Source organism: Macaca nemestrina, chromosome 14, assembly GCF_043159975.1.
Source record: "Macaca nemestrina isolate mMacNem1 chromosome 14, mMacNem.hap1, whole genome shotgun sequence".
NCBI classification, from domain to species: Eukaryota; Metazoa; Chordata; class Mammalia; order Primates; family Cercopithecidae; genus Macaca; species Macaca nemestrina.
In genome coordinates, this window is record NC_092138.1 from 62,611,290 (window position 1) to 62,637,994 (window position 26,705).

Sequence of the window (26,705 nt, forward strand, 5' to 3'; positions counted from 1 at the left end):
AGAAAATGGCAGTTTAACCCAACAGTAGAAAAAATATTCCACAGCTGTACCACTTAACAGCTTAACAAAAGTATGCCTAGCTGGGGAGCAGGACATCCTTAACAAAAGTATGCCTAGCTGGGGAGCAGGACATCCTTAACAAAAGTATGCCTAGCTGGGGAGCTACAGTTCTTAATAAAAGGATGCATAGCTGGGGAGCAGAACACCAGGTCTTGGTAATCAGGGGAGTCGCCCTAGAGGGAGTCCTTAAACTAGGTCTTGTCCATTAGACATTCACTCAACAAACACTTCTTGACACGTGCTATATGCCAATTACTAAACTAGGTGCTGGAGATAAAACATTGTTAAGCCATGATCACCAAGACAGTCACCCTAGAAGCATTGCTGTAGCTCAGCAAATTGCCCTTTGTTGTGCTTCCATCAGAGGCATCCCTCTGTACTGGTCACCCAGTCAGGGATACTGTCAAGGACACTGCTCCTCACATAACACAATGTGCTCTTTATAAGCATCCCTGGGAGACATTCCAATCTGATCTCCATTCCAGGAATAGTTTTACCTCTCCAGAGTACTGGATTTATGTTTTATCTTCAGATATCACGAATTGTGGGACCAATGAGGTTGTCAGCTTAGAGACAAATTCATGGCCCAGCTGCAGCAAATGTGAAGGTCATTCTTCTGTGCATTTTAGCTTTGTCTCTGGTTCCATTTTGTTACTACCCATGTTTTTACTTTCTTCGTTCTCCACACTTTTAATGTATGGCATCTTGGGGTCTATTATCTCTGTTTACTTGTTGTATCCTTAGAAGTGGCTGTGAACCCTTCTGGAAGAAAGCATTGCCTTCCATGTTTATAATACAGTATACATATTTGCATAAATGCTATGATGGAGGTGTGCACACTGGGTGATGTGGGAACACAAATAATAATGCCTTATTAATTATCAAAGGCATTAGAGAAGATCCTGCATAAGGATCACTGCTTGAGTTGTATTTTCTTTTCTTTTTTTTTGAGATGGAGCCTCACGTGATTGCCCAGGCTGGAATGCAATGATGCGATCTCAGCTCACTGAATCTCCACCTCCTGGGTTCAAGTGATTCTCCTGCCTCAGCCTCCCAAGTAGCTGGGATTACAGCCACATACCACCATGCCCGGCTAATTTTTGTATTTTTAGTAGGACAGGATTTCACCATGTTGGCCAGGCTGGTCTTGAACTCCTGGCCTCATGATCTGCCTGCCTCAGCCTCCCAAAGTGCTGGGATTACAGGTGTGAGCCACCACGCCCAGCCTGTATTTTCTTTTGTTCTGTATTTTGTTGAGGATGTCACAACACACCAATCTTCAAACAAGTTTGCTGCCACATGCATGCAAGAAAACTTTTTTTTAATCTTACAGAGTAGATTTTGGTGTTATATCATGGGCTTATAGGACACCACTGAAGTTGTTTGTAATTAATCAAAGCTATTTCCATGATAGTTTCATTAGTTTTTTTCTGACAAGATTATGGGGCAAAACAATTCACATCTGCATCTGAATTTTTGTGCAGGGAAGGAAATTCAGATGAAATATCAAACAAGTTAGAATACATTTGACAACAAAGTGAGGTGAAGAATTAAAATAAGTATCTAGAAGATGGATATACACAAAATGTTATCAACAGAATTTTTTAAATAAACGATGCCAAATGGGATTTAGGAGTTTGTATTATTTAGACCAAAAGTCTGAGATTTTGAAGGGCTATTACAAGTCATTTTGTTTAGTCTTATATCTGTGCAGCAGTATTCTTCCTGAATTCGTTCCACTTTTCAGATATATTCCCAACCTTGGAGTTTCCCGTGATGGTGTGATTGCCTATGTAAGAACAGGGTGAAAGTACTGTTGCTGACACAACATCTGAAGTATGCTGAACCAGCAGATAATCTCTCAATGCACTCAATTTTAGCTCCTTTTTTTCTTAAGTGTTTTAGCCATGTAAAAATTCATTTCAACAAACAGCACACAGAAGATCTCAAGAAATAGGTCAGGATCTCGTAAATGAAACATTCCAGTTTACAAAAAAGACAGCAATAAACATGTTTACTGCACATCCTTTCACTCTTCAGTAGTATAAAACATTACAACCATCTTCCTTTAGGTTTAAAAAAATAAAGGAAAGAAAAAGTAAACCAAATGTACCTCATGACTTCTTTCGGCTCTCTACCAGGCCTGGACTTTAAAGACAACACTATTTTGTCTCTGTATTGAGGAAAATTGTAGACTTTTAACTTAGAGTGACTAAATAGAATGCATTACTCTCCCCCCATTTTTTCAGAATTAAAAAAAACCATAAAAACAAAACTATCTAAAAAGTACTGCTAAGAGGAAAGTCTACTCTGAGCTCAGCAATTAGGCACTCTGATGTTTGTTAGAGGAGGGCAGCCCAGGCAGGCAGAAAAATCACTGGACTGTGTAGTACTGGGCTGGACGTTTTAAGAAGGCAGGCACCATCTCCGCTTTTTCACAACTATATGCCCAGTACCTGGCACAAATTCTGGCACAATGCGTATTCATTCATAATTTATTGAGTACCACCTCTGTACCAGGCAGTGTTCTAGATGCTTAGAATATATTATAAAACAAAACAGACAAAAATTTCTGCCCCAAAGGAAAACTGTTCCTCTATTCATAATACTTTGGACCAAATGTCAAGGGTGGAGGGGCTTCAAACTAAGCAATTCTCTAATTCTCTGCAGACACCAACTGGGTGTCCTACAATTTAATTCAATCCGGACACTAATTATCCAACATTATTGCATATCCCACAGGTTAAGGGCTCAGTCTCACAAGACTGCCCCCAACTTGAGATACCAACAGCAAGTCCAGGGTCTCCTGTACTTCTGATAGACTGGCTATGAATGGGGGGTGTCTTCATGTATTTGAGCTGTTATAACATGCCATTAACTGGGGAGCTTACAAACACCAAAACTTATTTCTCAGTTGTATAAGCTGCAAAGTCCAGGATCAAAGCACCAGATGAATGGGTGTCTGGTGAGGGCCTCTTTCCTGGTTTGTAGACAGAGCTGTGTCCTCACGTGGCAGAAGGGACTCACAAGCTTTCCTGGGTTTCTTTTATAAGGCCACTAATCCCATGACGTAGTCACTTCCCAAAGGTCCCATCTCTGAATATCATCAACTTGGGGATTTCCATTTTATGAAGTCCAATAGGATACGAACATTCAGACCACAGCGCAGAGATTCCCACAACCGCCTCCTTAGGTTCAATAACTTGCTAGAACAGCTCACAGAACTTAGAAATAACCTTTACATTTCTCAGTTTGGGGAAGGGATATGGACCTTCAAAAGGCCCTCTCCAGGAGCTCAATCCTTCCAACACCAACCTGGAAGCTCTCCAAACCCCTTTGGTTAGGGTTTTTTAAAATTGAGGCTTCATTATGTAAGCATGATTGATTAAGTCATTGCCCAATGGTAATCTCCTGCCCCTCTCTCCTCCCTGGAGGTCATGGCTTGAGGCTGAAAGTCCCAACCCTCCAATCACATGGTTACTTCCCGTAGCAACCAGCGCCCCCCTTCCGCCCTCCCCACCATTCTTTGAGGCTCTCCAAAAGTCACTTCATTAATATAAACTCAGATGTGATTGAAAGGGGTTTGTTATGAATAACAAGATACCACTTTCATCATTTAGGAAATGTCAAGGGTTTTAGGACCTCTGGCCAGGAGTCACAAATGAAAACCAAAATTTTATTTTTCATTTAATTTTTTTTTTTTGAGATAAAGTCTCGCTCTGTCACCCAGGCTGGAGTGCAGTGGCACGATTTCGGCTCACTACAACCTCCGCCTGCTGGGTTTACGTGATTCTCCTGCCTCAGTCTCCTGAGTAGCTGGGATTACAGGCACGTGCCACTTCATTTTGGCTAATTTTTGTATTTTTGGTAAAGATGAGGTTTCACCATCTCTACTAAGATGGGAGGCCGAGGCGAGCGGATCACCTGAGGTCAGGAGTTCGAGACCAGCCTGACCAACATGGTGAAACCCCATCTCTACTAAAAATACAAAAATTGGCCAGATGTGGTGGCAGGCGCCTGTAATCCCAGCTACGTGGGAGGCTGAGGCAGGAAAATCGCTTGAACCCAGGAGGCAGAGGTTGCAGTGAGCCGAGATTGCGCCATTGCACTCCAGCCTGGGGGACAAGAGCAAGACTTCGTCTCAAAAAAAAAAAAAAAGAAAAGAAAAAAAGACACATACTTGCCCGAGCACTGTGGCTCACGCCTATAATCCCAGCACTCTGGCAGGCCGAGGTGGGTGGATCACGAGGTCAGGAGCTCGAGACCAGCCTGGCCAACATAGTTAAACCCTATCTCTACTAAAAATACAAAAAATTAGCCAGGCGTGGTGGCAGACACCTGTAATCCCAGCTACTGGGGAGGCTGAGGCAGGAGAATCGCTGGAACCTGGGAGGTAGAGGTTGCAGTGAGCCGAGATTGCACCACTGCACTCCAGCCTGGGCGACAGTGCAAGACTCTGTCGCAAAAAAAAAAAAAAAAAAAGTATGTACTCCTCAAAACTGTCAAGGTCCTTAAAAATAAGTGAAGTCTGAGAAACTGTCACAGTCAAGAAGAGACTAAGGAGACATGACAACTCAAAGTAATGTGGTGTCCTGGGTGGGATCCTGGAACAGAAAAGGGAAAAACTAAGGAAACCCAAATAAAGAACGAACTTTAGTTAATAATAATGTATTAACGTTGATTAATTAGTTGTGGGAACTGTACCATTTTAATGTAAATTTTCACAATAGGGAAGACGGAATGCTGGATAATGGGAACTCTGCACTACCCTGACAACTTTTCTGCAAATCTAAAACTACTCTTAAATAAAAAGTTTAGTTTAAAAAAAATGAGGGGTGGCGAGTGGGGGTAGGAATGAAGGAGAGTTCATAAAGACTGAAATTGTATATAGTCAGAGAGGTAAGAGAAGAACTAGAACAAATTGGTGCTACTCAAAAAAAAAATAAATAAATAAAAATCTGGCCCTAGTTAATTAAAAACTAAATATTCCAAGAAATTTAAATTTATACAAACATAAAAAACAGCATTTTAGTTAGGATTTACTTTCCACTTTGTGCTGATAAAAATTTTTTTTTTTTGTAATAGTAGCTCAGTTTTATTTTCTGTGGTAACAAACATTTAAGAACCAGATAAAACAAGGGGCCCCTGAGTATCCTAAGGCCAGTACAGGCCGACCATGAGGCCCTTCCAGGAAAGTAGCAACTATGGGAATTCCCTGCCCTAGGGAAGAATGGATGCACTGCCTAGGAGGAGACGCAAGGTTAGACCTCGCCCCATTTTGCCAGACCAGGCTTAGCGGGAAATGGGGGGCCCAAAGTGCTGCATGGTCTGCACGACCAGAGAAAGATGGTCGAGAAAGTTGATAACGGAAATTCGGAGCAGGCGACAGTCTTCAGCTTCCCAGCGGACGGCCAAGATCCTGCCGCTCACTGCGAGATTCTTCCCAACCACCCTTTGGTGGGGCTCAGCATCTGGAGCCAGGGACCCACGGGCAATTTCCGCCTCTAAGGGGGTCGGAAAAGGCACGCTGAGGGTGAATACGTGTGGCCGCATTCCTGGCCCCCTGGCCACAGACGTGGCGTCTCTGCCAGGACCTGAGGCGTGAGGTGGGGGAGCTCCGCCGGCTGGAGCTGCCGCTGTGTCCGCGCCACCGGGGCAGCTGTGGTCACCCTGGCTATCCCCGCAGTTGGTGCTTCCGCCTGCGTCTGCATCCGCGTCCCGCATGACCCGCCGCCGCCGCTCCGACTCCTTTTCTTTTTAAATTAAAGAAAAAAGTATAGCTGTAGTTCTACTCACTCAAACCTGGACTCACCTTTTCCTTCATCCAATTTTGCTCCTACCCTGGCCTCTTCCTCCTCTTCCTCCTTCCAGGCTCCCTATCCCAGGAAGGGCATCTCCAACCATCCTGTTGCTCAAGCCAGAAAGCTGGAAGTCATTCCTCCTCCTCCCCACCTATGCATCGTCACCACGACTCCACCCAAAGACTTTATATGTTTTTATATTTGTATTTATTTTTCTCCCTCTCCATTTCTTCTATGTAGGCCTCATCACTTCTCACCATAAAAACCTGCTAAGAATCCAACCTTCATATTAGCACCCAAGTGATTATTGTGAAATGTAATCAAATAGGCTGTAAAACAAGGGTTACTGTAAGGATTACAATATGGCAACATTTGTAGTGTTTAGCGCAGCACCTGACAGGTCCTCACAAAAGAGAGAAAAGATGAGGAAAGAGAAAAGAAACAAAAAGTCAGCTGTTACAGGTTATATCACCCCATCCCTAAAATTCCCCAGTGTCTCTCAAGAGCCTTCAAAATAAAATTCAAACTTTTTAGCATAATGCCCAAGCCCTTATTATTTGGCTCCTGCCAGGCCTCCAGCCATCTCCAGCTACCTCTATGAACACTTATGGCCATGTGGTTATTGAAAGTTATTGGCCAGGCATGGTGGCTCATGCCTGTAATTCCAGCACTTTGGGAGGCCGAGGCAGGCGGATCACCTGAGGTTGGGAGTTCAAGACTAGCCTGGCCAACATGGAGAAACTCTGTTTCTACTAAAAAATACAAAATTAGTCAGGCGTGGTGGTGCATGCCTGTAATCCCAGCTACTCAGGAGGCTGAGGCAGGAGAATCACTTGAATCCGAGAGGCGGAGGTTGCAGTGAGCCAAGATGGCTCCATTGCACTCCAGCCTGGGCAAAAAGAGAGAAACTCCATCTCCAAAAAAAAAAAAGAAAGTATGAAGTATCCCACTGAAAAAAAATATAATGGTAAGAAAAGAAGCCATCCGTGACAGCAACAATAAAAAATGCCTAGTAACACATTTAAGAAGAAATGATGAGGACCTAGTTAAAAAAATGAAGAAAGTAAATATACAGTTATATGTTCATAAGCAGGAAGATTCAACATTTTAAACATGTTAATTCTCTTCAAACTGATACATAAAATCACTGTAATCACAATAAAACTCACAATGGGATTTGGGGGGAATCGGCCAGAAATATTCCCAAGTTCCTCTGGAAGAATAAACATACTCAAAAAATGCAAGGAATATTCTAAAAAGCAAGAACAATGAAGGGAAGTAGTACCGTGTATTTCAGTGGAAATTTAGTATACATTAAAAGTGGTGGCCAGCTGTGGTGGCTCACGCCTGTAATACCAGCACTTTGGGAGGCCAAGGCAGGAGAACTGCTTGAGCCCAGGAGTTCAAGAACAGCCTGGGCAACATAGGAAGACTATGTCTCTACACACACACACACAAAAGTTGGGGGGCACATTTCATATTAGTCAGGAAAAATAAGATTAGTATTAGACAAACTAGCTTGCCATCTGGAGAAAAATAAAGATCAGTTACTTACAAATAATCCTCAGTCCTTACAGCAAAATAACTTCTGGATGGAATAAAAAATGTAAGTTTAAAATAGAACAATGATTCCAGATGCAATGGCAGGTGTCTGTAGTCCCAAGTACTGAAGAGGCTGAGGCAGGAGAATCACTTGAGCCTAGGAGTTCGAGTCCAGCCTGGGCAACACATCAAGGCTGTTAATTAAAAACAAACAAAAAAGGAAACAATGAAAGTACTAGACGTAACCTGTAAACCTGGGACAATAGATTTATATCTATAATGCTAGACTGGTGAAGGGGAAGGTGGAGAGAAGAAAAAGGCCAAAAAGGAAGAGTCACAACTTACCTACATAAAAATTAAAATCTTTATATGGCCCCCAAAAAAATATATATAGATACTAAGTAAAAAGCTAACAATATACTAAAGAAAATAATTGTAACACATGACAGACTAATATCTATCCCTAAAAGTGCTACTATTAAAATAGTGGTATTACACCACAGAAAAATGGTAAAATAATATGAACAGTTGACAAGAGAGTCAGTAAACATTTAAAACATGGTTAAACTTACTAATAAAGAAACTCGAAACAATAAAATATCACTTTTTATCTCCAAGTTTAGCAAAGATTTTCACAACAAAAGGTAGAATCCCTCATACTGGCAAGGCCTACTCACACATTGCTGGAAGCAGTTACAAACCAATAGGGAAACTTATTTATTATTACAATTTTAAATCTGCATTCATGTTGACTCAGCAATTTCAATTCTAGCTGTCCATCCAACAGAAATACTTGCATGAGTACTCAAAGCTGTATTTGCTAATTTCTCTGCAGCAGTTTGTAAAACACTGGAAATTGCTGAAATGTTCATCAGCAGGGGAATTATGATGCCTGCATACTATGCCATTAAAAATAACGAGGTAGATTAATAATCCTAACATAGTAAGATGACAAAGTGAAAAGGGCAAGTTGTAAAAAGCTTGTGTGATCCCATTTCTATACAAACAAAGACCATACACAAAGTTATTGCTAGTTTTTTTTATTTTACATAAGAATGCTTCTTAAAACTGTTAACTTTTTTGTTAGTTTCGTTTTTAGACAGGGTATTGCCCTGTCGCCCAGGCTGAGGTGCAGCGGTGCAATCACCACTCACTGCAGCCTTGACCTCCCAGGTCCATCTTCCTGCCTCAGCCTCCCAAGTAGCTGAGAGTACAGTCCCACACCACCACACTAACTCTAATTTTTGTAGAAACGAGGTCTTACTATGTTGCCCAGGCTGGTCTCAAACTCCAGAACTCAAGGGATCCGCCTGCCTAGGCCTCCCAGTGCTGAGATTACAGGCTTGAGCCACCATGCACCCCTCTACTCTTCCTCTATTAGCATTTAACACTCAACTGTTTGTTTCTGGTTCCGTATGTTGTGCGCTGCTTGAAGGCAGGGACCATGACTTAACGTGATTTTTTTTTTTCCCTGAGACTCAACAGTCTCGCTCTGTCACCAAGGCGGGAGTGTGGTGGCGCCATCTCTGCTCACTGTAACCTCTGCCTCCCAGGTTCAAGCGATTCTCCTGCCACAGCCTCCTGAGTAGGTGGGACTACAGGCACATGCCACCATATCTGGTTAATTTTTTCTTTTTCTTTTTTTTTTTTTTTTGAGACGGAGTCTCGCTCTGCCGCCCAGGCTGGAGTGCAGTGGCCGGATCTCAGCTCACTGCAAGCTCCGCCTCCCGGGTTCACGCCATTCTCCTGCCTCAGCCTCCCGAGTAGGTGGGACTACAGGCGCCCGCCACAGCGCCCGGCTAGTTTTTTGTATTTTTTAGTAGAGACGGGGTTTCACCGTGTTAGCCAGGATGGTCTCGATCTCCTGACCTCATGATCTGCCCGTCTGGGCCTCCCAAAGTGCTGGGATTACAGGCTTGAGCCACCGCGCCCGGCAATTTTTTCTATTTTTAGTAGAGAGGGGTTTCACCATGTTGCCCGGGCTGGGCCTAGAACTCCTGATTCCAGGTGATCCGCCCACCTCGGCCTCCCAAAGTGCTGGAATTACAGGCGTGAGCCGCGGTGCCGGGCCTGACTTACGTGATTTTTGTATTACAAAGCCCTAGTACACTGCCTGGTAATATCAGACGTTTACTAAGGGTTGGTTTAAACTAAAAATGTTATACCAGAAGTGATACTTGAGAAGGCAACACCTAAGATTGAAAAAAATCAGGTGTCTGTCAGCCAAAGCAAAAGCACACAAAGGTGAAAAGGTGTATATGGGAAACTACAGATAGTTCTGTCACTGGAAAGCAGTTAAAATTAATGAAAGAGGAAAGGCTGAAGAGGCAGCATGAGCATGCTTCCAAGGATAAAGTTCAAAATTCTCAACGTAACATATATACCAACAGACAAAGGCAAGCCCTAACTAGCTCTAAAGCCTCACTTCCGGCTATTCTAGCTCCCTTAGCTCTGGATATATCCAATTAGTTCCAATTTCCTAAAAACACTATATTCTTCCAAACCTTAGTATAGCCTTCCCCTGTGCTTTGTCCATTGCTCTTCTCCCATTTTCAAAACTCAGCTCAATTGCCACTTTTCCCAAGGAAACTCTCTGATCTATCACGTCTAATAGGAGACTCTCCGTACTGACTTCTACCTCATGGTTTCCCTGGCAGTCTGTTGACTTGTTGGCTTCTCACTGAAGTCTAACTGGGGTTTTTCAACTCTGCATTTCCAGTTCTGTTTTTGTTTTAAATCGAGACCGGGTTTCACCACGTTGCTGGGGCTGGTACCAAACTTCGAGCTCAAGCAATCAGTCCACGCCTGCGTTCCAAAGTGCTGGGATTACACACGTGAGTCACTGAGCCTGGCAAACTCCATCTTTCTTGGTGCTAGATACTGACTTCTCTGTTGTGCCCCTGGATAAAGAAGCGGACCCCAATTCCCATTAAGCCCCCGTGGTACCATTTTAAAGTCCAAGGTCTCACATTGCAGATTGTACATCCAGGTTCACTGACCCGTAGAATTTAAAACTTAGGTCAAATAATTAAACAAATTGTTTTAGACACTCTTGCTGCTACTCTGTAGCCAAACTGGGTGAAAACCTGACCAGAGAGGTCCACGGCCCTCCGTGCATCAAAGACGGTTCAAACGTTTCACTGATTAGCTCAGTCCCAGACACTCTGCGCTCAATCTGCAGGAGTCAGCGAGGTCCAGGACACATAACTTGTGTCTAGGGGCCTGGACTTGCACAAAGAGCTCTAACAACTTCACAATTTGATGAATTAAGCCGCCTTGGACCGCGTGTGAAAAGCAGCAAGACCCAAGGCGTATGCTATTGGTCTGAGGACTAGACCCACCTGGCTCAAGCATTTCTTGCTCAGCGGGTTCCCAGAAAGAGGTGCCCATAGGAGGGTGAGCGGGGGGCAAGACTGTTCCAAGAGCTTTCCCCGTTCACACACAGCTCCCGCTGGATCACTGTACCCGAGCCCTTCCCGCCCTCGCGGGCGGAGGCGGCCCCCCACAGGTTTGGGAACCCTAGGACTTGCACTGCTCCTGAGCCATGCCCCACCAGCCGGAGACTTCCGCATCTCGGGCTTGCTGAGTGGAGAAAACGGCTCCAGAAGATTCCACGAGCGTCGGGAAGCCGGGTTAGCACCAACCCCCACAAGGCCTTTCGGCGCAGCTCCTCCCGACCCGTGCGCCCCCGCGCCGTTGCCCAGGTAACCGCTGGGCGGTGGCAGCGGCCGAGAGGGGCGGGACTTCCGGCGGGTGACGCGCCAGGGTTCGGCTACAAAAGACGACGGCTGCGGCGCGCCGGGCGGAACTTTCCAGAACGCTCGGTGAGAGGCGGAGGAGCGGTAACTGCCCGAGCTGCGCACAGCTCCGCGCTCCTTTCCGCTCCCTCACACACCGGCGTCAGCCCGCACCGGTGAGTTTGAGCCCTCGAGCTTTCCCCAGTCCCCTGGCTGGCGCCATTGGCGCCGGGAAACCGATGGAGCCGCGGTCCGGAGGCCGTTGGCCGCGTGGGCAGGAGCGTTGTCAGTTCCTGGGCCCACGATTTCCCTTTTGGAGGGCTGGTGCGGTGCCCTGGCAACCCATCCCCGCCACGCACAGTGAATGGGCCCGAGACCTTTCCTAGACCTCCCTCCGTACCCAGCCTGGGATCTCCAAAGAGCTGCTGCCTTCGCCTCTCCGTCCGTGCGCGCCCCCGCGGCCCCCCTCCCTGTCCGTCTCACTGTTGGGGGGCGGGGTGGTTGGCGACCCTGCGCACGCGCACAGAGAATTAGGGGCGAGGGGCTGCGGGGGGAGCCGGGCGGAGGCTGCGGCTTTCGTTTTCTCTTTCTCTGTGTCCCCTCATCTTCTTTGTTGAGGGCTGGGCTTTCCCCTCCGCCACTTGGGTCCAGGGTGGGAGGGAGAAAGGAAGGAAATCTTAACGGTCGGCGCCAAGTGCAAGGGGAAACCTGGCAGGTAAACTCTGCCAGCCTGAGGGGCGAGAGGGATTCGGCCGTGAAAGTGGAGAATCTGTAAGCCGTGGGCGGTGGAGGGTTTGCTGTGTGGAGCCGGTAATCTGTTTTATAAACCTCTCCCCCCACCACTGTGTGCCCAGATGTCTTTTTCTGGAGAGTGTATGGAGTTTATCAGATTTACCAAAGACAGTGATAGTGTAATGACCAGTAGACTGACCATATCAGGGCTGCTTTTGTTACAACTATCACCGCCTCTAGGGGAAACGGGAAGAATCCATATAATAGTTGTGTTATATTAGTATGGAAGCTTAGTGTGGGAGAATGGGAACCAGGTGCTAGAAGGCGGCTCTCGAATTACTTCCCGGTAATGATTATTAGTTTGTTTTGTCTGTTGGAGTTTATAGCTGAATTATCTCAGGAATTGTTACCTTTTTGGTGAAATTTAGGGAAAGTGGTGTTCTTATAATAGGATTTGGCAAAGACATTGTTCGGCCTTAGCTCTTATTTTTATTAATTAAAAACTATCAGTTGAAAGCAGGTTAAAGTTGCATTTTCTTATTTCAGGCAGTAGAAGATGGTGAAAGAAACAACTTACTACGATGTTTTGGGGGTCAAACCCAATGCTACTCAGGAAGAATTGAAAAAGGCTTATAGGAAACTGGCCTTGAAGTACCATCCTGATAAGAATCCAAATGAAGGAGAGAAGGTGAGTAGTATATACTCTTAGATATATCTGAATATGAATAGTTCATTGCCAGATGTATAGTATTTCTGTTATGATCAGAAATCGAGTATCTAATACAGGAATTATGATCACTTCTCGGTCTTTTTAGCTAAGATCAAGTGTAATGTAGCTAGGTAACACTTGTTTTTTTAAAAAAAAATTCATTTTTCTTTTCTCAAACAGTTTAAACAGATTTCTCAAGCTTACGAAGTTCTCTCTGATGCAAAGAAAAGGGAATTGTATGACAAAGGAGGAGAACAGGCAATTAAAGAGGGTGGAGCAGGTGGCGGTTTTGGCTCCCCCATGGACATCTTTGATATGTTTTTTGGAGGAGGAGGAAGGATGCAGAGAGAAAGGAGAGGTAAGAATCTAGTCTTTGTGCAGCTAACTAAAGTTAGCTGTTGGTCAGAGCAGATCTTTGAGAAATCACCCATTTTAAATGTTTGTTTACATGTTGGTATAATGTTGCAAACTGACCACAAACTGCCTCTGATTTATGGTGTCGTGTTTGTTGTTGTTGTTGTTGTTTTGTTTTTTGTTTTTGAGACGGAGTTTCCCTCTTATTGCCCGGGCTGGAGAGCAACGGCATGATCTCAGCTCAGGGCAACCACCATTTCCCGGGTTCAAGCGATTCTCCTGCCTCAGCCTCCCAAGTAGCTGGGATTACAGGAATGCGCCACCACACCCGGCTAATTTTGTATTTTTGTAGAGATGGGGTTTCACCATGTTGGTCACGCTGGTCTTGAACTGCCAACCTCAGGTGATCCGCCTGCCTTGGCCTCCCAGAGTGCTGGGATTACAGGTGTGAGCCACCACCCCCGGCCAATGGTGTCGTTTTTTTTTAAATGACATTTAAAGGACCTAAAAAACTAGCCAATAGAGTGGTAGCAAATGACTGCTTCCAAAAATCTTAGATATTGTCAAACAAATTATGAGAACAGAACCGGTGCTGTGGCTCACGCCTGTAATCCCAGCACTTTGGGAGGCCGAGGTGGGTGGATCACGTGAGGTCAGGGTTTGAGACCAGCCTGGCCAAGATGGTGAAACCCCATCTCTACAAAAAATACAAAATTAGCTGGGTGTGGTGGTGGGTGCCTGCAATCCCAGCTCCTCTGGAGGCTGAGGCAGAGGTTGCAGTGAACCGAGATCGCGCCACTGCACTCCAGCCTGGACAACAAGAGTGAATCTCTGTCTCAAAAAAAAAAAAAAAAAAAAATACAAAAATTAGCCAAGCTTGATGGTGCGTGTCTGTAATCCCAGTTACTCGGGAGACAGGCAGGAGAATCACTTGAACCCGGGAGGTGGAGGTTGCAGTGAGCTGATATCGCACCATTGCACTCCAGCCTGGGCGACACAGCGAAACTCCGTCTCAAAAAAACAAAAAAGGAGAAAGTATATAGCAATATAATTTTCCAAGTCCTTTTTACAGAACTTACTTGGTGTTCCCTTACTCCCCAAAGGAATTCGATGGTGGTAGGTACAGTGGCCTTTTTCAAGTGAGAGTAAGTTAAAGTTCAGAAACATAAAACGTCTTCAAGCTCATATAGCAAACCAACAGAGCCAGGGCTGAAAACTGGTTCGTTGCCTGCCACCTATCTAATGTTGCTTCAGCTTTATTGTGTCAAAATTATGTATTTAATATATTTATCAGGAAAGTGGCCTATGGGCTCTAGAAATACTGCTCATAGGAATAAAGTGTTTAAGTCAAGAGAAATTAGTCTCACTTTATTACCAGTATAGTGAATACAAACAAGGGCTGATGAGCAGAACCAGTTTTAGAATGAATGGCCAAGCCATTAAGTTTCACTTTGAGCTTCTAAGATATTTAAACTCCTTAAAAAGAAAGTGCATAATTCAAATCACTTGCTTAGTAAATTGGTAGAATTTGTCCACAAAAAAGTAGTGGTGGTTTTTCACTTACCTTACAAAGAACTGACCTGCAGGTTAACATTGGCAAGCTATTTTATGTGGCTTTAGATCATATTGAGAGGTTATTTTTGGGGAAATGTGCTTCCCCAAGCTCTAGAAGCTTTATTTTTCCTTCTTTATATTCTCAACACTGTACAAAATAAGGGCAGCTAGATTTTAGTGTGCCAAAACTGAAGGTGGAGCTATAAGCAGAAGGACATAATTAATGGTATTTCATGCTTGATTAGAAAGTAAAAATGTTCATTAGGCATGAACAGAAACGAGTTTGAGAACTTTTTTCAGTTGGTGGAAATGCAGTAATATTGTGAATAAGTCCTTGTGGAAGGATCACTAGCTAGGAACTTACTATCTTATTAGCAGGTGACTTCATATTTCTAACCTCCGTGTCCTTATGAGATCTTGACCTTCCATTTCCCATTCTGATTTAAGTGAAGTAAGGCACTCCTTAGAAGCCACTGGCCATGTGTGGCTCCATTAATTTAAGAAAAAAACAAAACTACAGTTTCTTAGTCTAAAGAAAGCACATGTGATTCGTGGCTGCTGTGTTGGATAGAACAGATACGAAACGTTTATCACTGCAGAAAGTTCTCTTGGGCAATGCTAGTATAAAAGGTATGAGAAATTTGGCCTTTAAAACAACCGGTGCTGGCCCAGCAGTAAATGGGCTGTTTTCTACTAAATCAGGAAGAAGTAGAAATTGATACTCTTCTGTGGTAACTCAATAAATGCATCAACTTCCCTGGCCAATCTTGGTTAATGAGAATTTACTGTGCTACAGAATTTTTGGATGAAGTAATTGGTCACGTTGCTCAATACGGTACGAAGTGAAAGCTTCAAAGAATATATTGTGACAGAAATGAATGTTTGGATTATTGTGAAATGTGCCCTTTTAAATAACGTTGGTTTTTCTCAAGTGACTTTGAGGTTAATGTTTCTGCTTACCATATTTCCAAGATGGTCATGTCTCTGCCCTTAGGCAAATATTTAATTTCTGACCTGATTTTCTCTTATCTGTGATTACATCACAGTTTGAGGATATTCTGTGTATATAGTAGGTAGTCAACAGATGTACCCTGTGAGGCTCATCTTTTATTATCCTTTCACATTCTTTATAGTGCCTTTAGCACAAATAAGTAAGATTCAACATCAAACAGATTTGTAATGAGAAATACTTTGTTTTAGGCAAAAATGTTGTACATCAGCTCTCAGTAACCCTAGAAGACTTATATAACGGTGCAACAAGAAAACTGGCTCTGCAAAAGAATGTGATTTGTGACAAATGTGAAGGTACGGGTTTTTTTTGTTTTGTTTTTTGTTTTTTTAAACGTCTTTAATATGACACCTGAAAATGGAGCTAAGACTTCCTGGATACGTAAAATTGACTCACCTACACTACATAGATTTTGGGGGAGGGGAGGGCTGATATAAAGAAAACCGACTGAAAACCTACCACCTAAAGAAATAACAGCACTATTTTCTGTGTATATTTTAAATATAGGGATCAAGCTAGCTTGGTATCTTTTTTGTAATAAGTAAAAGTTATTTACTGGAAATGAAGTATGTTCTAATGAGAATAAAACTAATTAAAATGATTTCATCAGTTACATATTCAGAGGGTAGCATTCCATCAGACTTTGAAAATATTAAAAGTACAGCATTTAGGAATTGTCTTCTTAAAACATTTACTACTGTATACACTGATTCATACGTTATTCAATTTTCTTTTTACATTTAGGTAGAGGAGGTAAGAAAGGAGCAGTAGAGTGCTGTCCCAATTGCCGAGGTACTGGAATGCAAATAAGAATTCATCAGATAGGACCTGGAATGGTTCAGCAAATTCAGTCTGTGTGCATGGAGTGCCAGGGCCATGGGGAGCGGATCAGTCCTAAAGATAGATGTAAAAGCTGCAACGGAAGGAAGATAGTTCGAGAGAAGAAGATTCTAGAAGTTCATATTGACAAAGGTGAGTTCTGAGCTACTTATTCTGAAGTCTTGAATGCTGTGGCAGATTTATTATTAACATTTTATAGTTTAAAAACCATTCTTGGCTGGGCACGGTGGCTCAAGCCTGTAATCCCAGCACTTTGGGAGGCTGAGACGGGCGGATCACGAGGTCAGGAGATCGAGACCATCCTGGCTAACACGGTGAAACCCCGTCTCTACAAAAAAAAAATAGAAAAAACTAGCCGGGCGAGGTGGCGGGCGCCTGTAGTCCCAGCTACTCCGGAGGCTGAGGCAGGAGAATGGCGTAAACCCGGGAGGCGGAGCTTGCAGTGAGCTGAGATCCGGCCCCTGCACTCCAGCCTGGGCAACAGAGCGAGACTCCATCTCAAAAAAAAACCATTCTTAGTTAGGTTATATATGATCCTATCACTCAGAAATAGATCTTAGCAGCATAATATATAATGTTTTTCCATCCAGACATAATTTTGCATATTGGTATATTACTAATAGAAAATAAGGAATCTCCTCATCTAATATAAACAGGATCATCTTTTGAAATCAGTGGTCCTGTAAATGATTGAATAGTGTTCCAAACTTAATTCTCTGCTGTTAAACCATAGTTCTTCCATCTTTTAAAAAATTAGAATGAAGTTATTTGAACACATTCCTAATTAAGAGTTATTAGATCAAGGGATAGGCATATTTTTAAGGATTTGAGAAGGGAGTTAGGTGAAGAATTGGGTCTCATTAAAATTCATGGTTTTTTTTTGTTTTTTCTGAGACACAGTTTTGCGCTCATTTCCCAGACTGGAATGTGCAATGGCACGATCTCAGCTCATTGCAACATCTGCCTCCCAGGTTCAAGCAATTCTTCTGCCTCAGTCTACCAAGTAGCTAGGATTACAGGCACCCAGCACCACGCCTGGCTAATGTTTTGTATTTTTAGTAGAGACGGGGTTTCACCATGTTGGCCAGGCTGATCTCGGACACCTGACCTCAGGTGATCACCTGCCTGGGCTTTCCAAAGTGCTAGAATTACAGGCATGAGCTACCACACCCGGCGTCATGTTTATTTTTTAAACTAATGGACATGTTTTCTGTTCTTTGTTTTTTTTCCTGAGATAGAGTCTTGCTCTGTTGCCCAGGCTTGAGTGCAGTGATGCCATCTTGGCTCACTCTAACCTCCCCTCCCAGGTTCAAGCGATTCTCCTACCTCAACCTCCCAGGTAGCTGGGACTACAGGTGTGTGCCACCATACCTGACCTGGACTTGTTTAAATAAACGTATTGGCCCACTTAATTGGCTTACTTGCCCATCTGTTGTATTTAAATGCTCCGTTAATTGATTTGAAAGAATTTAGACTACTTTTCCTTTTTTTTAGACTTGACACTTCTCTACCTGTTGGGCTCCAGATTTAGAAATAAATATATAACCTTTTTTTGGGGGGGGGGGGGGGGATTTGATTTGTCAGTTTTTAAATTTTACTCTTGTCAACTTACAAAAACCTTTTAAAATGTATTACGGCAGTACATTGCAGAAATTTTAAGAAATGTATGTAACCCCAGAAGGAAACTTAAATCAACATTATGGTAATCTCTTTTCAGATTTTGCTATTTTTAAATGGGTCTACTATTATACTGTACTATGGTATGATACCAATCTGGAACTGTTAATATACAAATCTACATTACCATAAGTGGCTGCAATAGGATTCTATCATGTGACTCATTATACTGGCCTCTCTGACCCCCAGGGTTTTCCACCCAAGAATGTAGTACATTGAAAGGTAAAAATAAGTTTTCTTGGCCAGTTGTTGAACTTAATGTGTTTCCCGCTTAGTGGGCCCATGCCTGGGGTTTATACTTTGAGGTGTTCTTGATACCAGTAGCTTATAGAGTAAGTCTTAACGTTGTTGATAGGTTCTTGGAAACTGAGACTTCTAGCAGAATGACCTCGAATAATGTCATGCAGGTCCTCAAATAATGTCATGTCACTGTAACACAGCCAAGGGGGAAAGAACCTATCAACAGTGAACTCTAAGTGAGAACTTGAAATTAATGCCCTCAGCAAGTGAAGGCATTTGTGCTATGCCTACCCTTGCTCTTCATTCAGGAAAACCTAGCTGAGTTTGCTTCCCTAGCATAACAAGTTATTTTGCCTCAATACACGATTAAAGACAGATTGTTTAATTTTGTCAGTGTATGATAATGATAGTGCTTTTAAGTCCTTATTTAAGAGGTACATACTGAAGTATTTGTGGGTTAATGGATGTGGTTGGAGTTTACTTGAAAGTATATGTGGGGGCCATGGGTAGGGGTATAATACATGAAATATTAGTCATGAGTTAGAAACTGCTGAAGCTAAATTGGATGGATATGTAGGAATTCATTGTATTGTTGGCTCTTTTTATACAGGATTAATATTTTCCATACTAAAAGGGGAAACACGATTGCTCTGTTAGGTAACCAGAGTGATCTTGGGAAATAATCAGGAGATAACTGCTTCAGTGTAACACTCTACAAACACAGGTTTTCTTACATGAGTTACGTTGTAAGAGTTGTTGTCCAAACCCTTACTGAACTAAAATATGTGGGTTAGAGGTGAGGGGTAGGGAAGTCTCAGTAAAAAACAAAACAAAACAAAAAAACATGTTTAAGAATTTTTTACCCTGTTAGAAAATACTCCTCTCCCTGTGTTTTATGGACCACATGGGCTAAGGGAGGGTCTAGCGCTGCTTGTTTTGTTTGCTTGTTTTAATTTAAATGACGCAAGGGCTCGAACTCCTGTGCTCCAGAGTGCTGTCCTCAGGGTATCCTCCTGACTCTGCCTCCCAAAAGGTAGTTACTGTTTTTTTAAGGGGACTATACTGGATAGTTCTTAAAAAATACGGATTTTCAGGCACGGGCTCAGGTCTGTAATCGTAACACTATAGGAGGCTGAGACAGGAGGATCCCTTGAGCCCAGTAGTTCAAGACTAGCCTGAGCGACATGAGAACCCCTGTCTCTATTTAAAAAAAAAAATTTTTTTAAAGCTGGTCCCCAGCTACTCGGGAGGCTGAGGTGGGAGGATCACTTGAGCCCAGGAGATGGAGGCTGCAGTGAGCCATGTTTGTGCCACTGCACTCCAGCCTAGACAACAGAACAGAGCAAGATCCTATCTCAAGAAAAGATAGATTTAAAATTTTTTGTTTTATATATAAATACTACAATAGAGAGAAGGGTTTTGATTTACATTGCTGTTAGACTTAATAGAAGTAATTTGATGTGTTATAAGTAATGAAATTGAAATAATTAATATTTTTTGGTTATAACCAGTGTTTGCCAGTCATGGTTTAGTACCAGCATATACCTGTTTAGTTAATACTCTCAACATTGCTAATGAGGTGTAGGTGTCTGTGGGAAAGTTGAAACTTGGAAAGGATATGCAGCTTCCCCAGGGTAATCCAGCCAGTGAATAGCAGCTCTGAGATTTGAAGGCTGGTCTCTTTGCCTCTAGAGTTTGTGTTCTCCACTGTGATACCTTTTTTCAGGAGCAAATTGGACTGAACTACTTAAGTGGGCTTTCTTAGTCATTTCTGTGATTTTTACACATAAACAAACATTTATGTATACATTGTATGATTCTGACCTTAGTTGGATATTTAATAAGAGTATAAAACTAATGTTTTTAGGCATGAAAGATGGCCAGAAGATAACATTCCATGGTGAAGGAGACCAAGAACCAGGACTGGAGCCAGGCGATATTATCATTGTGTTAGATCAGAAGGACCATGCTGTTTTTACTCGGTAAAGACTTTTATCAGCCACTCAAACTGATGTCTTACATATTTGGGTTGTTGGTTTTGGTTTGTTTTTTTGTTTTTTTTAAAGTGTTTTCCATTACTTTTGAAACCTATTTCCTGGAAAAAGATTGTTAACCATTGTTTGGATCGTAAGAAGTTGAATACATAGGATCAGATTTTTAGCTTTTTGTCTCTTAAGTATGGAACGTTGAAAATGTGTTTCAATTAGATGTTTTGTGTGAACCTAAATAGCAGATGGCTGGGGAAAACATCCCTGGACAAAAATTTTGCCCTCCATCTTTGTAAAACAATTTAAGTGCCTTAAAACTCGCAGCAGTTTTCAATCCCAAGTTTATGATAAAGTTGAATTGCTTTTAATTGTAAATACCCAAAAGCATCTCTGTAGGAAACTTAAATTGGAACAATACTAAGTATAAATTCAGGTCTACCGTTTTGAACTAAATAATGAGTATGATGAACACTGAAGCACAAGAAAAATTGATGATTAACAGCACATGTTTATATCAAATATGTCCATGGCTAACATAACAGACTCTCTGTGCATGCTATATTCCCAGCAACTTGGGAGGCTGAGGTGGGAGGATCACTTGAGGCCAGGAGTCCTAGCTACTGGGGAGGCCGAGGCAGGAGAGTGGCTTGAACTCAGGAGTTCAAGGTTATGATCATGCCACTGCATTCTAGCCTGGGTGACAGTAAGAGCCCATCTTTCTTTTTTTTTAAACGGACTGGAGGTGAAATTGGGAGCATCTTAACTGGTTTAGAATGAAATAATATTTCGGCTGGGTTTGGTGGCTCACGCCTGTAATCCCAACACTTTGGGAGGCCAAGGCGGGTGGTCAGGAGTTCAAGACCAGCCTAGCCAACATGATGAAATGCCATCTCCTGTTAAAAATACAGAAATTAGGGCCGGGCGCGGTGGCTCAAGCCTGTAATCCCAGCACTTTGGGAGGCCGAGACGGGTGGATCACGAGGTCAGGAGATCGAGACCATCCTGGCTAACACGGTGAAACCCCGTCTCTACTAAAAAAATACAAAAAAAAAAAACTAGCCGGGCGAGGTGGCGGGCGCCTGTAGTCCCAGCTACTGGGGAGGCTGAGGCAGGAGAATGGCGTGAACCTGGCAGGCGGAGCTTGCAGTGAGCTGAGATGCACTCCAGCCTGGGCAACAAAGCAAGACTCCGTCTCCAAAAAAAAAAAAAAAAACAGAAATTAACCAGGCATGGTGGCAGTCCCTGAGGCAGGAGAATCACTTGAACTGGGGAGGTGCGGAGTTCGCAGTGAGTTGAGATGGTGCCATTACACTCCAGCCTGGGCAAAAAGAGCAAAACTTGGTCTCAAAAAAAAGACTAATATTTTACAAATGTCTGAAGACAATGGGAAATGTTGTCAAGCTCAGGATTTTGATGCTGTCATTTGAGAAGAGTATTAAAGATTAAAGATGTTTTATTTATTTATTTATTTATTTTTATTTTTATTTTTTTTTTTGAGACGGAGTCTCGCTGTGTCTCCCAGGCTGGAGTGCAGTGGCGTGATCTCGGCTCACTGCAAGCTCCGCCTCCCGGGTTCACACCATTCTCCCGCCTCAGCCTCCCAAGTAGCTGAGACTACAGGCGCCCGCCACCACGCCCGGCTAGTTTTTTTTTTTGTATTTTTAGTAGAGACGGGGTTTCACCATGTTAGCCAGGATAGTCTCGATCTCCTGACCTCGTGATCCACCCGCCTCGGCCTCCCAAAGTGCTGGGAATACAGGCTTGAGCCACCGCGCCCGGCCTTATTTATTTATTTTTGAGACAGAGTTTCACTTAACAAGCCCAGGCTGGAGTGCAATGGTGCGATCTTGGCTCACGGCGGCCTCCAACTCCCGGGTTCAAGCGATTCTCTCACCTTAGCCTCCCGAGTAGCTGGGATTACAGGTGCCCGCCACCATGCCCAGCTAATTTTTTATTTTTAGTAGAGACGGGTTTCACCATGTTGACCAGGCTGGCATCGAACTCCTGACCTTAGATAATCCACCCGCCTCGGCCTCCCAAAGTGTTGGGATTGCAGGTCTGAGCCACTGCGCCTGGCCTAAAGGTGTTCTATTAATGTGGGTTGGAAAAGAGGAAAGGCTAAGCTTGAGAAGGAGGAAGTGGGCTGTTACGTTAAATATGAAAGGCTGTGTTCACTCACAGTATGCCAGGAACTATTATTTCAGGTACATCAATGAGGAAATTCTTACAGTCCCTTTAAATTGGACGTATCCTCATTGTTTAATTTCATAGAGCCTAAATTATCTAGGACCCTGCCCGGGCTAGATTGCAGTGGCATGATCTCAACTCACTGCAACCTCTGCCTCCAGGTTCAAGTGATTCTCCTGCCTCAGCCTCCCGAGTAGCTGGGACTACAGGTGTGCGCCACCATGCCTGGCTGATTTTCTGTATTTTTAGTAGAGATGGGATTTCACCATGTTGGCCAGGCTGGTCTTGAACTCCAGACCTTAGGTGATCCACCCTCCACATCCTCCCAAAGTGCTGGAATTACAGATGCGAACCACAGCGCCCGGCCTAACCCTCACTCTTGTAAGAGTTTTTTGTGTTTTTTTTTTTTCTCTGAGAAACCAGATTTAAAATTAGGTAATGAAACAATTCACAGATGGTAAATGGTAAAGGCTGCCTAGAATGTGTGGAATGACTTCGAAACCTTATCTAGGAAACAGGGCTGGCAGGTTCCACATGTTTGTTCTTCCCAGATCTCTGCTCTGTTTGATTTTTACGATGGGGGAAGAAAAGGGTGTCTGTGTCTTTGTAAAAGACCTTTGCTTTTATTAAACAATAAAACAGCCCGCTTTAGTACATCTACTGATTGGTGATTTGAAAAATATAAATAATGTGTCATATTTTACGCAGACGAGGAGAAGACCTTTTCATGTGTATGGACATACAGCTGGTTGAAGCATTGTGTGGCTTCCAGAAGCCGATATCCACTCTTGACAACCGAACCATAGTCATCACCTCTCATCCAGGTATGGGAACTAGGCAAGCTTAAGCTTCTCTTTTCTATTCTAGTATTTTCCTTGTCTCCCAATAACAAAGTGTAGTTATAGGCACTGAGGGAAACCCATTGTTTTTCTTTCTTGGTTACATATCCTCCTCTGGGCTGAGATGAAGTTATAAAGTCTTGGCTTTCTTGGCAGCCCTTGGAAAACCCGTAAGTGAAAGGTAACAGGATTGTTTTGCCACGTTTTATTCCTGCCAACGAGCTAGGACAGTGCTCTTGTTCTTTATATTCCCTGCCTCATAAAAATGTGACCATACTTAAAGAACTTGGCTTCAATGTTTTCAGGTCAGATTGTCAAGCATGGAGATATCAAGTGTGTACTAAATGAAGGCATGCCAATTTATCGTAGACCATATGAAAAGGGTCGCCTAATCATCGAATTTAAGGTAAGCTGTAAAGTACTTTAAAAATATTTGAGAAAATTAGCTTACTAAAACCTGATAAAAAAGTAAAATTTCAGCCAGGTGCAGTAGCTCATGCCTGTAATCCCTGCATTTTGAGAGGTTGAGGCAGGAGGATCCCTTGAGTCCAGGAGTTTGAGAACAGTCTGGGCAACATAGTGAAACCCTGTCTCTTTTTAAAAAAAATAAAATAAAATTTCTGAATGCCAAGCAACCTGAAACTTAAATGTTTTGTTACTCAGCAAGAAATACATGGATCTGGCCATGTGCCACTGGCACACGCCTATAATCCCAATGTTTTGGGAGGCCGAGACAGGTGGATCACTTGAGCTCAGGAGTTCAAGGCCAGCCTGGGCAACATGGCAAAACCCCATCTCTACAAAAAATACAAAAATTAGCCAGGCATGGTGGCATGCACCTATAGTCCCAGCTACTTGGGAGGCTGAAGTGGGAGGATTGCTTAAGCCTAGGTGGTCAGGGCTTTAGTGAACCAAGATCATGTCACTGTACTTCAACCTGGGTGACAGAATGAGACCCTGTCTCAAAAAAAAAAAAAAATACCTAATACTACTTACTCCTGTCATGTTGAGCATTCTTTGTTGAAGATGGGTTTTTTTGCATCATTAATTGGATATTTAAAGATAGGTTGTGGGAGGGGTGTGTGGGACAAGTGGGTATTTTACTAATGAGAGGTTGTAACTGGCATCTTAAAGTTCAGAGGCGCTTTACAATAATTGCAGATTTCTTGGCAAAGTAGTGTAATGCTTGATTTGTTAATAGGTATAAAGCAATCCAGTCATTTTCTTCAGTCTTAAATTGGCCTGTCACCACAAAAATATTAATTAAAACTTATTTTTTCCTTTTTGAGACAGAGTCTTGCTCTGTCACCCAGGTTGGAGTGCAGTGGTGTGATCCTGGATCACTGTAACCTCCACCTCCTGGGTTCAGGCAAGTCTCCTGCCTCAGCCTCCTGAGTAGCTGGGATTACAGGTGCCTGCTGCCACGCTAGGCTTTTTAGTAGAGTTGGGGTTTCACCATATTGGCCAGGCTGGTCTCAAACTCCTGACCTCAGGTGATCTGCCCACCTCAGCCTCCCAAAGTGTTGGGATTTGTCATCCCAATTGTATGAGCCACTGCACCTGGCCTAAAAACATCTTTGGATAAGAAAGAACTATCCTTTTGAGAGTAAGAATAGCTTTGTTTAAATATCTCGTAAGAAGAGTTAGGCTGTTGTAGGATGGGTTTTGGTATTAAAAAGTCAGTTTGGTGGGTAGAACAATGGTTGTTAAAGTGCAGTTTTATTTAATGCAATCGTTTTTAATAAAGCCTGGCTTTTGGTCATAATCCTTGAGCTCTAGTTCAGAGTATGCTATGCACTGTGCCTTTTAAGAGCCTGTTCTGAGATTGGCAGATTGACCTAAATATTACGTGTTTACATGTCTTTTTCTGGGGAAAATGGGTCCATGATACTAAGGAGCTAATGATGAAATCGGATTGAACAGTAAAAATTTCTTTCGAAGGTAAACTTTCCTGAGAATGGCTTTCTCTCTCCTGATAAACTGTCTTTGCTGGAAAAACTCCTACCAGAGAGGAAGGAAGTGGAAGAGACTGATGAGATGGATCAAGTAGAACTGGTGGACTTTGATCCAAATCAGGAAAGACGGCGCCATTACAATGGAGAAGCATATGAGGATGATGAACATCATCCCAGAGGTGGTGTTCAGTGTCAGACCTCTTAATGGGCCAGTGAATAACACTCACTGCTGGCATTTAATGTGCATTAGTGAATAAGTGAAGGACTGTAATCATAATATGCTCACTACTTGCTCTTGTTTTTGTTTTAATATTCAACTATAGTAGTGTTTTAAAAAGTTAAATGAAGAATAAACGCAAATATAAAAGCTCTGACTTTGCCCTGTATGTATGATGACTTCAGTGTCCAAGATGAAGTTTAATACCTGTAAAAACTACGAAGAAGTTCCCCTAGCATTTCTAGGCCAAACCTTGTAATTGACTTCAGCTATGTACGTGGACAAGCTTAGACTGAAATGCTAGGTATATGTGTTGGCTTCAGTGTATGACCCTTCATTGTTAAGCTATGAAAGTAAAACTCTGTATTTAACTGGCAATGAGGAAAAAAAAAATTTGTAGAGAAGTGTTGGTCTGTATAGTTCTTTGTATTAAGTGGGATTCATTGTAATGCCTTTGCATTTATTCTATTGCCTCAACTGTTACTTGAAGATGGCGTAATATATAATTTATCCTGTGGTATCAGTGATAAAAATGATACCTTTCTGTAGGAGGGGTTTATCATAATATGCTGCTTCTTGAAGGCTTGCACTTCCAGAATTGTGTTTCCTTCTGCTGTGCCATTCATATATATATATATATATCCATATATATCTTGACCAGTCCTGGCCATTTGCCCCCCTCCTTGTCTGTGGACCATAAGCCCGAGTAGTGACTTCAGAGCTGGGTAATGTAGAAATTAAAGTGAAAAGATCTTTACGTGGAGAAGTAATTTGCATGCATAATATAGGAAGGTGTTCTTTAGGTATGTTACAGGATTACTTTAAACCATTTGACTTATGCTCCAAAGTAATGTTGGTAGTATAGCAAATTATGATGAATAGCTTTAATTGTATGTTTAAAAGTCTCATATGTTCACATGCTTAAATCGGTATCAGAATTTAAGCAATTCTTGAAATGTATTGTCTCCTTAATATACTAATTACAAAGCATCTCCAATGTGTGTCACTACAGGCTTTTTTTTCCCCACAGATCATCAAGTTTTGGCTTTTAAGATACATAACTTGATTTTAGCTAGTCTGAATGAGTGATGCAAAAATACTATTGAACTATAGTTAAATATTTAATATTAAATAGGATGGAGAGTAAAAGTGGAGGACTGGGTAATGAGCCAAGAAGAAGGGGACTTAGAAAACTATGCATACATTGGAGTGAGCATGAGAGAACAAGTTCTCATAAAGAATACAAGCTTAAGAAGGAGAACTT

At 42.7% G+C, this 26,705-nt stretch overlaps 3 protein-coding genes across 9 annotated transcripts in view; 1 reads left to right on the forward strand and 2 right to left on the reverse strand.

Moving 5' to 3' along the window:
- The window catches only part of LOC105485653 (aprataxin), a 99,734-nt gene extending 92,225 nt beyond the window's left edge, over positions 1–7,509 (reverse strand). The window contains exon 1 of the mRNA XM_071077902.1: positions 7,417–7,509. The gene's annotated coding sequence lies outside the window, so the exon portion shown is untranslated. The remainder of the gene's footprint in view (positions 1–7,416) is intronic.
- LOC105485651 (EKC/KEOPS complex subunit LAGE3-like) lies at positions 884–11,639 on the reverse strand. 7 transcript variants are annotated; one of them, XM_011747977.2, is made up of 3 exons: positions 11,541–11,558; positions 7,417–7,449; positions 884–5,813 (listed from the first exon to the last, which is right to left on the reverse strand). In XM_011747977.2, exon 3 carries the CDS (start codon positions 5,782–5,784, stop codon positions 5,353–5,355), a length of 432 nt encoding a protein of 143 aa, XP_011746279.1. In that variant the 5' UTR covers positions 5,785–5,813; positions 7,417–7,449; positions 11,541–11,558; the 3' UTR covers positions 884–5,352. The 7 variants fall into 7 exon arrangements, with proteins under 7 accessions (XP_011746279.1, XP_024649781.1, XP_011746280.1 ...); XM_024794013.2 differs by lacking the exon at positions 11,541–11,558 and adding an exon at positions 10,745–10,869; XM_011747978.2 differs by lacking the exon at positions 7,417–7,449 and having other exon boundaries at positions 11,541–11,639.
- Positions 11,174–25,595, forward strand: LOC105485650 (DnaJ heat shock protein family (Hsp40) member A1). Its single transcript, XM_011747973.3, has 9 exons — positions 11,174–11,316; positions 12,419–12,560; positions 12,762–12,939; positions 15,690–15,794; positions 16,243–16,470; positions 20,123–20,237; positions 23,139–23,254; positions 23,575–23,675; positions 25,211–25,595. Exons 2-9 carry the CDS (start codon positions 12,429–12,431, stop codon positions 25,427–25,429), a joined length of 1,194 nt encoding a protein of 397 aa, XP_011746275.1. The 5' UTR covers positions 11,174–11,316; positions 12,419–12,428; the 3' UTR covers positions 25,430–25,595.
- The last annotated feature ends 1,110 nt before the right edge of the window (positions 25,596–26,705 follow it).

Excerpts from the sequence above, each read along its gene's own strand:
- LOC105485651 (XM_011747974.3), bottom strand. The coding sequence starts at position 10,975 with ATGCGGAAGTCTCCGGCTGGTGGGGCATGGCTCAGGAGCAGTGCAAGT. Across the intron at positions 5,809-10,744 it reads GCAAGAAATGCTTGAGCCAG|GAGTCGGAGCGGCGGCGGCG; the intron begins GTGGGTCTAGTC and ends TAAAAAGAAAAG.
- LOC105485650 (XM_011747973.3), top strand. The coding sequence starts at position 12,429 with ATGGTGAAAGAAACAACTTACTACGATGTTTTGGGGGTCAAACCCAAT. Across the intron at positions 16,471-20,122 it reads AGAAGTTCATATTGACAAAG|GCATGAAAGATGGCCAGAAG; the intron begins GTGAGTTCTGAG and ends TAATGTTTTTAG. Across the intron at positions 20,238-23,138 it reads GACCATGCTGTTTTTACTCG|ACGAGGAGAAGACCTTTTCA; the intron begins GTAAAGACTTTT and ends TATTTTACGCAG.